This window comes from Lampetra planeri, chromosome 6 (assembly GCF_965212315.1).
Source record: "Lampetra planeri chromosome 6, kcLamPlan1.2.h2, whole genome shotgun sequence".
NCBI lineage: Eukaryota > Metazoa > Chordata > Hyperoartia > Petromyzontiformes > Petromyzontidae > Lampetra > Lampetra planeri.
The window spans coordinates 6,516,173-6,533,263 of NC_136112.1; the positions used below are offsets into that span (position 1 = coordinate 6,516,173).

At 41.5% G+C, this 17,091-nt stretch overlaps 1 protein-coding gene across 2 annotated transcripts; it reads left to right on the plus strand.

The window, feature by feature from the left end:
• The first annotated feature begins 2,722 nt into the window (after positions 1-2,722).
• Positions 2,723-16,742, plus strand: LOC144719456 (uncharacterized). Of its 2 annotated transcripts, XM_078595382.1 has the most exons (9): positions 2,723-2,989; positions 5,389-5,469; positions 8,562-8,621; positions 9,726-9,779; positions 10,482-10,733; positions 11,903-11,953; positions 12,921-12,989; positions 13,640-13,684; positions 15,705-16,742. In XM_078595382.1, exons 1-9 carry the CDS (start codon positions 2,929-2,931, stop codon positions 15,761-15,763), a joined length of 732 nt encoding a protein of 243 aa, XP_078451508.1. In that variant the 5' UTR covers positions 2,723-2,928; the 3' UTR covers positions 15,764-16,742. The 2 variants fall into 2 exon arrangements, with proteins under 2 accessions (XP_078451508.1, XP_078451509.1); XM_078595383.1 differs by lacking the exon at positions 13,640-13,684 and having other exon boundaries at positions 2,724-2,989.
• Positions 16,743-17,091: the final 349 nt, after the last annotated feature.

A 17,091-nucleotide genomic window follows, 5' to 3' on the forward strand; every position in this document is an offset into this window, starting at 1 on the left:
CCCTGCCAGCCACCTACAGGCCCAACTCAGTCATCACATGCTGCTGTACACACGTGCATTGATGCACTGCACAGCACATCATGACTTTCACAGAACCACACGTTACTCCCTTGCTGCACAAGGATATAATTAAAAGAGTGATCTATTCCTAATGTGCCACACATGCACTTCAACTGCAAATCATGTTTGCTGACAATCACGCTGATTTTCTAGGTTTATTAACAAATATTGGCTGGCCATCACTTTTTATTGGCTTTGAATTTCGCGGGAATGTAAAAAAAGATCGGGTGTGAAGTGACATTTGCCGAGAGAAAGACCTCTCTGTGAAGAACGAACACGACCCCTGTTTGCTGTGCCAAAAGGCCTTGTGCTAGGGTTTGGGTTGCCACCTCTGATATAAAAAGAAAACCCGGGGCATATCAAGAGGGGATAAATACACTTAAATGCATTGTCTTGAGCGGTGTATGACTATGTAACTAACAAAAAAAACTGGACTTTTAATGTCCTAGGAAGATTTACAGATTTCGCAGGACAGTGGTCTTGAAAATAGAAAGATCCTGGGAGAAACTAGGACAGGTGGCAACCCTAGTGAAGTCTGAGCCAGCGTGAAACAGAAACAATCGGAGGAAAAATTGCAATTTAAAATATGAAGCGTGCGGATTTATTGAATTGATGCACACATCAAAGTGGCAATAAGCCAAATGCTGCCAATGCATATTTGTATTCAGTTGCATTAAAGAGGCATGCATTTTTTCTTATTTTTCTACCTACGTGACTTTACCGAAAGAACTAAAGAGTATGGATTCCTGCAGTCACGAAAGCTTCAAATCAAGATTTTCTTAAGAGCCTTGTAACAGCGTTTTTCCTGTCCCGCTTTTGCAGAATGGATTCCTATTTGGTATTATTTTTGCGGATGAGAGGAATTGTGTGAAAATTTTAGTATACAGTATTTATATCCCGGTTATAAAATTTCCGGCCCACATCGTCGCAGATAAGAGGTTTTGCTGTGTTGATAATGTTGGTTATATAATTGTTATAGATGTTAATAAGCAGTACAATATTCGTAATTCCAGCCACGGTATGGTGAACGCGAGATGCTGTTTCAGAAATTAATTTCAGATTTTCTGCATTGATTAGTTATTGTAATAAGCATCTCCATTTGCACGAAAAAATCAATATCGAGTCATCAGAGCCAGAGATCACAAATACTATATTACATGCAGGCCAAAAGTTTAAACTTGCATTGCATATACGTATGAGAAACCAATCATAGATTTTAAACCTGATATAAAAAAAGTAAAATGCTCGTCCACAATCATCCCATATGATATACTGTTTAAAAATAACCATGCATAAATTTCTAAATCAAATCAAGTATAATATTGTTTAGAAACAAAAACACACATGTGTGTTTAATAAATGTATTTGATTTGCGCCATATATATTTTTTCTGCTTATATGCACGAGTGAGATGCATTGTGACTTCACGCGACCAGGAGACAGCATGAGGCCTTCATCCAGCAGCGGATAGACAATATCCAACGATTATTAGGGCATATAACAAAGGATTCCAACAATTAAGCAATGCTATTTATACATTTAGATAGATCGCTGCTGACGATGATGATTATTATATTTCATGACAATAATTATTACGACAATTAAAAAAAAAACCCCACATTCGTTTGTTTGCTCAAGGTCAACAGACAGAATATAAAGTAACAACACTCAACGCAACCGTTTTCGTCCAACGATCGGCGCCAAATTACGTAATTCTTTCGCTTAAAAAAGAATCGCACGAACCAATTAATGGCATTTCGTTGAGCGATGCGAGCAGGCCCGTCGTCATGTGTGTCAGCCCGCCCATGTTAATAACCCCCTTTTGGGATGGATCGGAACCCTTGCGGTGCCAAAATGTCCCCGGCGGTCTTTGCCCCGCGGCTCATCTCACTTTCTGTGCACAGCCGCTTGCAGTGTTTGTTCGTGTGGAGACTGCCTGTCTGCTCGCCGCCTTTGCAGCCCACTGCTACTTTTGCATGGCCCCGTTGGCACATCTTCCTGGATGCAGATGAAACGCTTCCCGTGTGGCCCTTGTGCTCAGGAAGCCAAGGGATTTTATATGGGTTACTTATTGTACATCACGGCTGAGTGATAGAGCAGTATACTCCCAACTCGTGCCCCTTTCAGACATTTGTCACAATTTTTATTTAGCCCTTCAGGAGCCAAAAAGGAGATTCCTACAAATTAGCAGTGTTATTTGTTGACAATTATTATTATTGAGGAGTAAAAAAACGAATCTTATTGATGGTTGGTATTATAAGTGGTGTGTATAATTGATGTGAACTCTCATAGGAGCTGATGTAAAATGAAATGAATGTACATTTACACGTGAATATATCTTCAAAGAATGCCTTGATTTCAATGCTTGACTATATATATTGTGTTGTTTCAATTATTCAAAACTTGGATATAGTCTTACATGGCTACCAGTTATGTAACAGTATTAAATTATATATCAGGCCCATAAAGCAAATACCTAAGAGTTTATATTCCCAGAATGTGTGAAGGGCACCATTGCAGTGCACCCCCAAAGCTGTGAAATATTTTATTTAACTATAGATGTTTGCAGAGTGCATGGGTCAGGCGTGACCACTATATACCATTAAGTATGGAAAAAAAAAATCAATATTTCATGGGGTATGGCACGTGGAGATTTGCACATTAGCCTATTGAGCAAGCTTGAACGCGAGCCAAGTAGGCATCAGTCACGGGAATTGGAGACAGTCATAAGGGGCATCCCGGCGTCGATCTGCACATTGCGGTGCTGTAGCGTCTCTTCCTCTGTGAGTGCTTTGCCTCTACAGCGCATCATCATCATCATCTGCCTCTTGTAACCCTCGTGTTCAGCCGGCTACACCTGCTGCAGCCATGCATGCTCTACTGCAAGGTCTCCTGCTTCTCGCTGTGCTCCACCTCTCGACACAGAAAAGTGAGTGCAGCAAGCGCCAATTTTACGGCCGCTTTTGCGGGTTTTCATGGATGAATGGTTATAGATTTATATTTCGGGTGCGTATGTTTTTTTTTAAAAGCCTCATCAATTGACACAACTGTCCACAAAACTCGGATATTTTTCATCCATTGCTGAGTTCACAGTGACTGCTTTCGTTTTTTTCCAGGCACATTCAAATTATTTGCAGAATATCATCAATGTTAACCTCTGAAAGGTGACCATGCAAAGCAGATCTGAAGTCCCTGTGAATGAAATAAGCAGGGTTGCAGATTGTTTGGATAGGTTGAATTATATATCATTTTCAGAACTAATGAATGCTATTACATCAAGCTGCTAAAATGTGCATGCACCATTGGGTAGCTCTTAAGGGAGATCAAGTACGCAGTCACACAATGCAGTGGGTGTCAAAATTAAACGAATTACCTGCCCAAATATTTACACATGACTTTTTTTTTATCTCTCTGCGGAATACCGTGTGAGAATTGCAAAAAAGAAACAAACATCACTACAAATTTACAACCAGTGAGGCACCTACTGAATTCCACCAAGACTTGTAAGTGGTGTGTGCAGGAGCTCAAACGCGTTTTAATCCGAATGGGGATTTGTAGACATTAACGGTGCAGTTTCAACACAGAAGGGATATTTTGGTTTACTTTCATTTGGGAGTCTAGCCAAATTTGTAGTTATAAACTACATGAGCACGAGTTAGTCATTAGGGAGTACATTTAGAAGGGGTTCTTATTTCCAAACATTCTTACAGACTTGATTTGAAGCTTTCGTGACTGCAGGAATCCATACTCTTTGGTTCTATCGGTAAGTCACGTAGGTAGAAAAAATAATAGATCACGACGTTTCGATCGCCACACAAGCAATCGTCCTCGGGTGGGACATCCCACCAATCGTCCTCAGGTGGGATGTCCCACCTGAAGACGATTACTTGTGTGGTGATCGAAACGTCGTGATATATTATTTTTTCTGCCTACGTGATTTTTACCGAAAGAACCAAAGAGTATTCTTACAGACTTTATAAAATTGTAGCCAGTTGCAATCCTCCAGGATATGCGAAGATTTTATTGTGCAGAATAATTTTACAATCTTACTTGAATGAATTTAACAAAAGCGTGCTTTTCCTCCAAAGCACGTGACCCATGTGATTTGGGTTTTGTTGTTGTACAGTTGCTGGTAGATGATGGGCACACACAAAAACACTCCAACGCATTTGTTGTAGGGTCTATGTCATTCGCTGGCAAACCCAGTGCTGTACTTCATCATGGCCCAAATGCCTCAAGCAGGAACCTCCTAAAAAAAGTCTTAATATACTGGTAATAATTATATTAGCAATTGGTGTTGTGGCAAGATGTTAACTACCTCGTCTGGTATGCAGGAGGTCGTGGGTTTGATCCCGACCCCTGACGCCTGTTTCTATCGAATTTGCATGTTCTCCCCGTGGTCGTGTGGATTTTTCTCCGGGTCCTCCGTTTTTTCCCCTACACATTTAGAAACAAGCGTTTAGAGTATTTAGCTGCTATAAATGTTGCACGCGATAAGCCACTTCATCGGGCTATCATTTGTGGTCAGGTCACTTCTGAAAAAGAGCTATATAGCTCAGTAGGCCTTACCTGCTAAAATAGTTTTTGTTAGCTTAGTTTAAATAGTTTAGTTGTCTTGTTGTTATCGTACAGGTTTATTTAGATTATCCTAGGGTGAAATGAAGAGAGGGACTGTGCAACATTTCTTTTGTTTGAAATAAACGGGCGGTGGGGTGGTGCAGAGTGGTAGCAACGCTCGCGCCTCGCGATTCGCAACTCGCGCGCCCTTCTGTGTGAAGTCTGAATGTTCTCCTCCCTGTTCTGCATTGGGTTTCCTCCAGGTTCTCTGGTTTCTAATATTGGCCAAATACTCACACCGCTGCAAAATGACCTGCAAAATGCTCAATTAGCATTGCACACGTCAATGTCACCCCCTACGAAGACAAGTGGGCAGGACACTCCTGAAAAGGAGTCTGGAGACTAAGGGAGGCTTCCTTGGATGAACAAGCATAATAATGATCTGTTCGTGTTACAGTCATTTTGCACGTTCATAGTCGTGCCTTGTTTGAAGATCATTATAATGGTGATGATTGGCAGCTCGTGAGAGGGATAAAAGGGGACAATTTTAAGCAAAGTCAATTTGTATACATCTCTAAACACAATGTTTGGCAAGGATGGAACTTTTATTAAATCAGATATACTCCACCTGACGCATGCATTAGAATACCAGCCGTGCCTTGAGCCTGTTAAGCATATTCTAAATGGAATTGTGTACATTGAAGGTTTCGTCCCTATGCCGCTGTATTTTGCGGTTGGTTGTGACCCCCTGGTAATGCTGCTGTCGACCAGGTCTCTACGACAAGCCGCTCGGCTATGGAAATGGACAACAGGTTCGATACCAAGGCCGAGGAATTGGCGGCTACGGAGGAGGTACAGTACTCCTAGAGGTCCATGGCATCCATCTTGTCTACCGTGGTCCGTTGCATTTGTCCCTCCAACTCAGTGGTTCTTAACCTTTTTGGAGGTACCGAACCCCACCAGTTTCCTATGCGTATTCACCGAACCCTTAATTGGAAAAATAAAATATGATTTTTTCAAATTCAAAACATAGGTATATGTTTTACTAGTGCACAATCATATGAGTCGGGTGTGTGTCTTAACCTCCACCGAACCCTTGAGACTGACTCACCGAACCCCTGGGGTTCGATCGAACCCAGGTTAAGAACCACTGCTCCAACTGTCATCACCGTGGGCTCCATTACACCCACGAAGTCGTTATTCAGTGCCACACTGAGCAAGCGACCCCGTAGCATCATGGCAGAGGAGTGCGGGGAGCCTGGAGGGGGTTTAGCTCCCCCCCTCCTCCCCCCTTCTGATTTCTTATAGTCGAGTTAAAAAAATGTTGGTATAGTAATTTACATCATTGGCAACATTTTCCCATTTACATAGTGGCTTGGGGGTTGGAGCAGATGCACAATTAGAGACAATTTGTTTAAAATGTGTTTACATTTGACTGTGTTGGGTCCCCCATGCGTCTTTGTACACCCCAACTCTGAACAAGGTCACATTACACGGATTTACATTCTGAAGTCAAGCCTGTAGCTGGCTCTTAGTGCAGCTATGAGAGCCTTGCAGTCACTTAGCATTGCACCTGCGTGGTGCAGTAAACGTAACTGTCATCACGGGCACCACCTGACTGTTAATGAGAGAGACCATGGAATTGACACAATACCCTATGGTATTCATAACATTCAGCAAACGTCAATCCATCTGTTTTGTAAACGTTGTGGCGTTATCATCAACATCAGGCCAGGATCAATCCAGTGCTGGATGAATGTCTCCCCAAGCCATCACTATCTCGCGTTATCCTCTGATGTAATAATCCACAAAGCATCGGAACACGAGCTGATTTTATCGCTCCATCTCGTCGTTGAATGTCCTCGAATGTGTTCCATTTCTTGGCTTGATACAAATATTATAAATGTTACAAATGTGCATTAATGTTGTTAATATTGTTTCATATGCCATGTTTTGCATTGATCTTGCTACACATGACTTTTCATCCACTAATTACTCGTCACTGCAAGACATGTGTACTGCCGAAGTAGTACAAAGAAAATAAACTTTGATATACATCCAAGAAAATCTATTGGGATTTGAACTAATATTTAATGCTTTTCATGTAATGGAGCGAGAGTACAGTGGTCATCGCATACACTATGAACACCGCAACCTAAGTATGATTGCTGGACACAGCTAACGCGAGTGGCAAATGATATCTGAACTGGTCGTGGACAGCCCCTTTACCAATTCCCACTATCCAGCATGGTGAAGTATGGTCAGAGCCCCATGACTAAAATATGTGGGGAGGTTTCACGAGGCAGTTTATTGATAAAAGGCTAAACGTTTTTATCGCTGTATGCGAGGCACACAAGATTAGAGTGGCAGCCAAGGAACGGAACGCATTCGAAAGGACATCTGCCGAGGAGATGGAGGGATGAACTAAGCTCATGTGCCGGCGCTAGATGGATTATTGCATCGCAGGATCATGATGATACAGGGAGATTGCAGCGACTTGTGGAGGCCTTCATCCAGCAGTTGACTGACGATGGCTGATGACAATGTACGTTGATCTTCTTGGTTCTTTCGGTAAAGTCACGTAGAAGGGAAATAATAAAATAAAATAAAATTTACGTGATAAAAAAAAAATTCTCACGACGTTTCGGCCACAACACAAGCAGCCGTCCTCAGGTGAAGGAACAGAGCTATCGGAAAGACAGCGTCCCAATGAACACTGCCAAGCTTGGCAGCGTATATTTAAGCTGGGTCTTTCGCATTGTACGTAGCCGACCGTGCCGATTGGAGATGCGGGAAATGACAACGACGACGATGATGATGATGGACTTGAGATTAGAACGTATATATTATAAGTTTGCTGACGGAGCAACCTGGTATCCGAGATGAGAATGTGTCAGGTCCTTTGGGACGCCAAGGCTCTGCCTGGGAGCAAACACGTCCACCAGCCAGCGGAGTTACTATGGATGCCTTCACAGTTTCGAGCTGGCACTTCCCAACATTTGTGACGGCTTAACGATGGCCTAGAATTTATCTGCTCACACTCTTACGCGATTGCGATCATATAGACGTGATAAAATATTTGCACCTGATATGGAACGTTTTTTATTGCAATGCCGAGCAGCACAGACCAATTTCAATTCTAAAAGTGTTGTTGGTTGAGATCAAGTACTCAACGACAACAACAACAGAGCTAGCATGCAACACAACAAAAGTAACAGTTCCTTCGCGAAAGTATCTGATTGTGTTGATTCCTCGATAAACCTAAAAAAATATACAGCCAAGGGTAGCTGCCGGTGTTAAGATAGGATGTCTATTTATCGATTTTAGTCATAGTTAGTCTCCTTGATGACAAGTGAATTTATTTTGCCAAGTCTCAGTCTGTGGATTTCACAGTCATTCTCTTAGTCTAGTCGACTCAAGGAGTCAAAAATTTAGGCCATTCTGAAGTACAAATGCTGGTTGTAGGTTGTGTGCAATTCCCCCCCCCCTCTCCCAATAGTATCAAGACAACCAATCATTCAAAAATGTACATTTTTCCAGATACATATTATTATTACATAGCAAATTACCATTGTTCATCTTCCTCATTGGACTTGTAGTCTCTAATAAATGACTTGGTATTTGTCTTCATTCAGACTCATTAATTTTGCATAATCAAAGTCAGTCATTCTTTGGTCTTTGGTGGGTAGCAGCCGTAATCATCGCCATGCTTGACGATTTTCGTCCACTCAAAGTCACCGTTGACCAAAATAACAACAAACAAAAAAACGTCCCTAACGAATACTGTGGTCACTAATTTCCTTAACCAAATTAACACCGGCGGCTTGAATGTCCCGTTACGTTCTGCCTCCCTGTGCCAATGGAGACGGCGAAAGGTGGGCACTCGCTGTTGCATCTACGTGTGACAGGCCGTGTTTAACTGCCGCTTGTCACCCTCCCGTAAGGTCAAGGATACCAAGGACAGGATGGAGGCTACGGCTCCCGCAGGCGGGGAGGGGTGAGAGGTGAGCAATCAGGTGGCCCACATTTATGTATTAACACAGGGACCGTCGCGTTTTCTCAAGGTTCAATACAGAACATTCCATCTGCTTAATGAGATTGTATATGGTGCACTCACTGTATTCAGTCTTTCCTGAATAAACTGCACACATATTTAATTCCTCACGCGTGCATACTTCTGTATTCGAGTGTTTAGTTTGACAGTGGCAACAAGGGGGGGAATGTAACTGGATGTCTGTTTTCCAATGCTTTTAAACATTTTCAATCAGCGTTTTAAGAATGATATAAAATGGCGCAAATACAAAAAAATACTTATCATTTTTTTTTTATAATTATCACTGCATCTCCATGCTAGCTCGCCAATGTATATTACTAATTATTTAATTGGAAACGTTTATTTGTTAAAATTATTGAAATTGCTATTTGGTTGCAGTCATTCGCATGCACAGGGGACATTCCTAGCTAAATAACTCTCCAACGTTTCCCTGTTGATTATCTTTTTCAACCATCCATGTTTACGCCATTTAAATTTGTTACATTTCAATGGAAAAAAATATCACGTGGCTTGGAGTGGAAATTTCTGTCAGCTCAGTTGTGGTTACTGACTTGCTCTGAAATTTTAATATTTTTTAAAAATAATTCGATGAAGTACAAATGCTGAAAATGAACAGAGTACAATAGTCTACTTAGACTACAGTCGTGGTGATGAATCCGCTATTAATATAATAACATAGAAAATGACACTAGGGAATACACTCACGATCTTATCTACGTATGAACAATTTAAAATATTTACATCATGGGACTTCCTTTGCCAGTACCAAAATATGAGAATGCCAGTAAAAAGGAGAAACAACATTATACATGTGTACAGCAACAACATAGGTGTTACCAATGTGGTTAGGGGTTTGCCCAATGTGGTGCACATACAGTGGTAAACCCCCTATGTGGAGCTACGTGACTGCAATCATTGCTTCCATACACCCGCTCTCTATAACTAAATCATCTGCGTTCTGCTGCTTTTTGACTGCAAACAGCCGACGGTCGGATTAATTCTGGAAAGCTGCACAACTTATGTAACTTGTCTTTGTTTTAATGATTAATGACAGATTATGGCTACGGAAGGAATGGGAGGCTTGGCAAAGGACCTGGTGCTTATTATGGTATGCTATCATTCCATGCTCAGTCGTTCCATGCGGCATCGTGTTTCCATTGTCATCGTGTTTCCATTGTCATCGCATTGCTTTTGATGTGTAGGAAGGATCACTTTTAAATGGCTGAGATGAGTGAGGTACGAGGCTGTCAGAGAGAGAGTGTGTACATTGCTGCTTATAGGGCTCCCATGCGAGCTGATACCGAGGCTCATGACATTTCACGCCCATTAGAAAGCTCACAGAGCCCATTTTCATTTCACTATGCCTCTGCCTGTGATGGGGGGTATTACTGCAGTTCATGATTAAACTTGCAAACATGAGCGGCCACTCTGATGTCATAACACGCCCATTAATTCCGAATGCACACACAGGTTGACTCTGTGATTAGGAAAATGCAGCATTCATAACACCACTCAATAATTACACCGGGAGATTTTATTTTAGTTCCAAAATAACGACCATGCAGTGCTTACCGATATTGATATTTTTTTGTGTGGGATGCTGCATTAATAAATGAATGCACACGAGCTGTCTCATGAACAAAGCACATGACAAGCTCTGCGGACAACCAGCGTTTTACGGATAGCTCCTAACCCCAACTCCAATGAACGTCAGCGAAGATCGTTTGTAATTATACACAGTCATGTTGTTGTTGTTTTCTTGCAAGTGACGACTCTGTGTTGTAAGATATCTGATGCCCCGTGTTTAAAGGTGGGCTTGACGGCGGCTTTGGCGGTGGTGGTTATGGTGCCGGTGGTTACGGCACTGGCGGTGCTGGTGGCTACGGTGCCGGAGGATATGGAGGTGGTCCTGGTGCTGGGGGCTATGGAGGTGGTCCTGGTGCTGGGGGCTATGGAGGTGGTCCTGGTGCTGGGGGCTATGGAGGTGGTCCTGGTGCCGGGGGCTATGGAGGTGGCCCTGGTGCTGGGGGCTACGGTGGAGCTGGAGGGCTGGGCAGGTTCGGTGCGTAGCCTGTGCATTCATCCCGCTTTGAGCAGAAAACCTCTTTGCCTATACTGTTACATTTACTGATGGTGCGAACCAATGGGCTCGAAATCAGTATGAGTGCTGGCAGGCATAATTCAGGGTGTTTTAAAAAGATGGACCCGATTTGAAATCTCTATATCTCTGCAACCACGAACCGCCCATGAATGAAACTCTTACCACTTGAAAGGGCGGCGCATAGAGTTTCAAATGATTACCGCTCGATGCCTCTCCCAGCGCACGAACAGCCCCTATGCTCAGTCATTCGCAAGATGGTGACCCCGCAACACACAAGGGCGTTTTGCGTTCTGCAGTTCAGCAAGACTGAATCCGTAATTGCGGTGCAGCGTGCGTTTCAACGGCGTTTTGGCATTGATCCGCCAATGTCAAAGAGCATTCGTCGTGGGTACCGACAATTTGAGGAAGCAGGCTGCTGTTTATGTAAGGGGAAGAGCACAGGGTGACCACGCACCTCAGAGGAAAACGTGAGAAGAGAGGCGTTTGGAACGAATTCAACTATCGTCTCGATGTTGTCCGTACAGCAGGTGGAGGGCACATAGAGCATTTATAAAATGGTTAGTAAAACTTCATAACTCATTAAACTGTTTGTAACTTTTTGTGTAATTGGAACATGTTGCCATCGTGAAATATACTGCTTTGAAATTGGGTCCATCTTTTTAAACACCCTGTATGTGGGTTGTCAGTATGTCTTCGATAGTCCTCAGAAGATATATAGTAATTGTCAGTTTCAAAAATAAAATTTTCCATGATTTTGTATTTAAGTAAAAACGAGTGGCTGATTTCTCAAGAAATTATATTTGACAATAAAATGTAACAAAACAATTACGTAAAAAAATTTAGTTGTTTACGTCTGTCAAGGCATTGGTATTTTTGGTAATTAGTTGGCTTCGTGAACTGTAGCCCGTAATGAATAACTACTGTCATATGGTTTTGTTGAAGACATCTACAGTATAAATGTATTCAATATATGATGACAAGAAATATCATTATTATGGGCAGTTGCATGGATGGGAGTTGATCGATGATATTACTGTCATCAACTTAATTTGGAATCGGCGCAATTGCAGATATGTGAATGCATACTAATTGCATTTACCGGGTGACAATGGTGGTGAATATTTTTGCAGGAGGTGGATACGGGAATCTCCGTGGTCAAAGAGGACAGGGCAAAGACAAGAGTATGTATCACCATGGCATCACTAAGTAAAAGTTCACCTTCAGAAAGACAATTTACAGTTCTATAAGAGGACAATAATCTATTATTCTATTGCATTCAATGAAAACATGCAGTTGTTTACTGTCGCCTAATGAATATATCTGTTTAGTAGTTCACATTCTTGATACGTTGGTAGGGTTTGCATTTTGAGTTATTTAGAGATGCATGGAAATGGTGCACTGCAGACTGATGCAGGAATCAGAAGGATTGTGATGCCTTATGCTTAATAATACTATTAATTGGGATTAATATAGCATCTTAATACTACCAAGAATCTCAGGATGCATCTCAGATGCTGTACAGGAACAAATATTGATATCAAATGATGTGGATGAAACATCACATGTCTTAGAAACTATCGGCAGTCACCTAGCATACGTGAGATATGCTCTTAAACTGTAAATGTTGAGTATTAAGGGTTACCAGTGTAGACATTGCTACAGCTATTACGAGTTATTAGATCGTAAACTTCTGAGGAAACCAATGTTTGCTCAGAGCAAACGCTTCTCGTGTTTTAATAAAATTCCTATAAATCAGGGAAAACAAAAATAGTCGGGATCTTTACAAATAAATTTAAATAAACAAAATGTATGTAGACATTTCATCAAGAGTACATTCGAGGCAAATTTTAGTTCATTCAAGAATGTTTCACTAAATCACGTCTCTATTCCATATTAATTCCTTAGAGACATCTGTCACCATAGAAGATGCTCTTCCCCGAGTTGCGATTTAGCCCTTTTGCAATACTGTAGATCTGTTCACCCTCCACTTAGCAACACCTAACCCCAAGGCGTCCATGCATTCCATCGCTGCCCATCAATTCCATGCTCTCCATCTTTAGACGCAAAGCAAAGTCATGAATATGCGTCACCTCCATGACATGCAGCCATTTCCCCACGTGTGTGTGTGATGTGTGAAATGCTCTTTAGCAGGCTATGGGGAGCAGCAGTACCCTTTTGGCGCTGGCGGGTACCCGCAACAAATGAGCAAGCGTTACGGTAGGCAGCGCAAAATAGATTTGTTTTGGATTTAAAATGCATCACTGATGTCTGTAAGCGGTGAAAGTTGCTGTGGTCCTCTAAGCCGGGAAGGGCTTATAATTCAAGTGGGGTGTTTGCACACCAAATGTACACGTTGACCTCGAGTGCCTCAAATCTATCAACAAAGTAAAGGTATAGCCCTGCAATTGCTTATTTATAGGCTACATATGTACATTCGACACATTTTTCATGGCAAGAAAATGTGGCTGTTTAATCATTCGTGGGAAGAGTTGGTGACGGTGCAATGGCGCTGAACTCCAAAACGTCTATCAAGAATTTTCATGTGAAGTTCCATATCTGTTACATATAAAAAAAAACATGTCATTATTGGCTACAGCATGTGGTCTATAGGTACAGTGCAGGTAGAAATTTCACCATGAACAATTAACATCTTCATCAGACGGGAAGTGTTTATTTTACAGGATGCATGACATAACTCCTGATATGAATGAAAAATAGCATTACCGTAACTTCTTGGGAACTGCAATTGATACCAAAAGTTCACAGAACATTTTGTCCTTTTGTGACATAGTCCGGCTCAATTGCTGGGTAGATGCTAAGCCGGCACTATGGTCACACACGTTTTATGTGCCGCCCTGAAAATACAGGGCAGGGCCTGGGTTATGAAGGTGCTGGAAAGCAGAAAGGTAAAGGTAGGTTTCTTCCCTTCACTGACCTCCTCAATGCAATGCAACACACCTGAAGGGTAGACGATGTGCTTGCCAATGTGTTCCTCCATCAGAAAACTGTCAGGTAAATGGCGTTTTAAATCGTGTGTTAGTGTGTGGTGTTCCATTTTTTGTCATTTTTTTGTTCTTCTTTGCATTTGCTTCCATTTTTGTGTGCAAATTGTCTACTTGATTTGCACGGTGATGCATGTGGGGTAAGAGGAGGAGCTGCCTTTTCAGAATGTCTATCACCCCGTCATTCACCGTTCTAATGAAGCTTTATCTGGAGATCATTGCCTGAATTAATGTTGCGTTTTTAGAGCATGAATTATTGTACTGACAAACTTGATGTAAATATATTCTTAGGTTTTTTCGGTAAAGTCACGTAGGTAAAATATCAAAATTAATGAAAATAAAATAAAAACAAAAACAAAAATCACGACGTTTCGGAGGCAACACAAGTCTCCGTCATCAGGTGGGACCGTCACAGCCGAATTAGCTGCATCAAGTGAGGCAATGATTCAAGAAGTAATCCCTTATAAGCAAGTTGAAGGGGGGAGGAGAGGGGGGGGGGGAGCTCATCAGAATGTGGTAGCCAATGAATGGAACGTATCGGGAGAGAGGGGGCGGGCCTCAAAGACAGCACGGAGCGCCAAGCACAACGCATCGGGAGGGGGGGGGAGCGGGGCCAAAACAATGGACGACGGCTTGGACGCGGCTGCCGCTGCACACGCCAACACAATGGACAGAGAGGGGGGAGGGGAGGTCTGATACACATGATAGACAAAAGAACGAAAATGCCCATGCCTACACCAATGCCGGCTGAACAATGAAGAGAGCACTGCCAAAAAACAACTGGGGATGTTAACACTCGGTAAAGTAAAGTAAAATAGTGCATGTCAGATAAGATGGTCCAAAAAAGTGTAATTAAGTCTTTTTTGCGTGGTTGATAACATCTTTCCAATGATTACTAAGTTTGTACCCATCATCACGGTTGAAATTATGTCTGTGTTTGTATATTTGTATGGCTTCGTGTACAAACCTTTGATGGTAGCCGGGAGGTTTGCAGAGAACCTTGGTCTCGGAAAAGACAATTTCATGAGAGCCCACCGAGTTGTAGCAATGATCGGCAACGGCAGAAGAATCAGTTCTGCCGTGTTTCAGATCTGACTTGTGCTCGCGGACACGATCAGAAACATGACGTTTCGTTTCTCCAATGTAGCAATCACCACAAATGCAACTCAATTTGTAAACTCCAGGATACTGTAAGTCAGGAACGACATCCTTCACAGATGGAATCAGATCACGGATTTTATGCACTGTACTGAATCGGACTTGGATCTTATGTTTGTTTAGAATTTTGGAGATCTTTTTGGTCACGCCTGCTATGTATGGTAACGTGATGGTTTTGGTCGGAGTTTCAAGTGGCTGTTTCTGTGTGGTGGGAGAGACAGCTTGGCGGATAGTACGGTCAGAGTATCCGTTCATCCTGAGGGCCCGATGTACATGTCTTAATTCACCGGTCAAGTGGTGTTTGTCAGAAATGCCATGGGCTCTGTGGTATAGCGTTTTGATGAGAAAATTCTTTTGAGATGGGTGGTGGTGGGAATCCGGTTTCAAGTAGGAATCTGTGTGGGTGGCTTTCCTGTAGACAGAATGTCCCAAGGATCCGTCAGGCCTCCTCTCAAATCTAGAATTGATGTAAATATATATTTACGGCATTGGGAAGAGTGCTTTAACTACAGGGAAATATATAAGTAATGATATTTCAACACTGTATTAGCTTGCAATGTAACTACATTTTAACGTGCAATATACTTACAACTACATCTTTTTTTCACGAAGAAAATAATTCAATATCTGCATTCAATTATGGCAATATCTCCATGGAAAAATCTTTGGTTAACAATTGAGCGTGTGGTAATGCATGCTGTTGAGCAGCATTTTACTCATTTGCGAGAATATAAATTAATCTCCATATTCCCCATGTTGCTGCTACTCACAGATGGCTATGGAGGAGAGGGCTTCCCTGAAAATGGTAAGATGCTTAAAACCAAAATGTAAATTGTTCACATCTTAATGCGGTAAAGCATTTGACTTGTATCTGAGTAAAAAGTTATAAAAAAACTAATTGACCTCGAAAAAATTTAATCAAACCATATTTTAGGTCTATAATGCAGTTTTTTTTTGGGTTAGATTACATAAATATAAATGTGTCATTAAACCCGCCACCACCCGACATAGCCAAGTATTAAGGTTTGTCACGTAAACAGAACATGCCAATTCATTACTCGTACAGCACACCGGTGTGTTGAGTAAATCCACAACATTACAATTTGAGTACGACGTTTTGCCAGTAATTACAACTAACATCATCAGGCGACAGCCAAATTTGTGGAGAAATCCTCCTGTTTCACTCTTAAATAGAGGGATTTTAGGTTTCCGCAGAGTTCAAACATTTCTCATTGTTATAGTTTAGACATCAATGGCGATGTGTATACACCTAGGACCTATGTGATGTAAGAATGTTGTATGTTATGTTTTCCATTTTTTTTATCATTTATATTCGACAGTTGATGTTGAGCATTTGAAGTGTCTTATGCTTAAAAGTACCCTAAAGTTATAGACAAACACATTTTATTTGAACCCATGTAAATGTACTTTATCAGTATTTAATGTCTTAGGCATATATCTAAACAGACCCTAAGATTTTTTTTTTTATAAAGTTTTTTTTTCTTCTGTTGAGGTAGGTAATCACAAATACAAAACTAGAGAACAGTCCATCCTACATAATACGGGGTGATGTGACAACTCACAAAAGCCGTACACCTGACCCTCACCATGCACCTGACACTCCCCACTCACCAGACACTTATCATATCGTGTGGTGCAAATTAAATTCGCTATAATTTCTAACGGTGTGTTCTCAATTGCAATTAATGATGGAAGGACAATGGACAGACAGTGGCGTTTAAATATATACAATATTTCTACAATATAAAATTACTTATTTGCTGTACTTTTTTCACAGGTGGACTTCATGGAGGAGATTCTTATGGTATAAAAAAACTACTTAAAATAAAGCAATTATTTTCATATCATGTTGTTTTCTTCACGAATACTTCCTATTTTAATTACTGTAATTGTGTTCTTAAGTTGGCATACAGTATTGACACTACAGTATTTATTACGGAGCTAAAATGTATAATTGTGTGGATATGTTAAGTCCCAGGTCATTATTCTGAGTTTAATTCCACTCACGCACCACATATCCTATTTTGGCAATTGCACGGATAATTACCGTGTATGCACGCCACCTGGTGGTGATTATTTTTTCTGATTTTTATACTCGTTTCACAGGTGACTACTTGTCAGACGACGGTGGGCTTGGA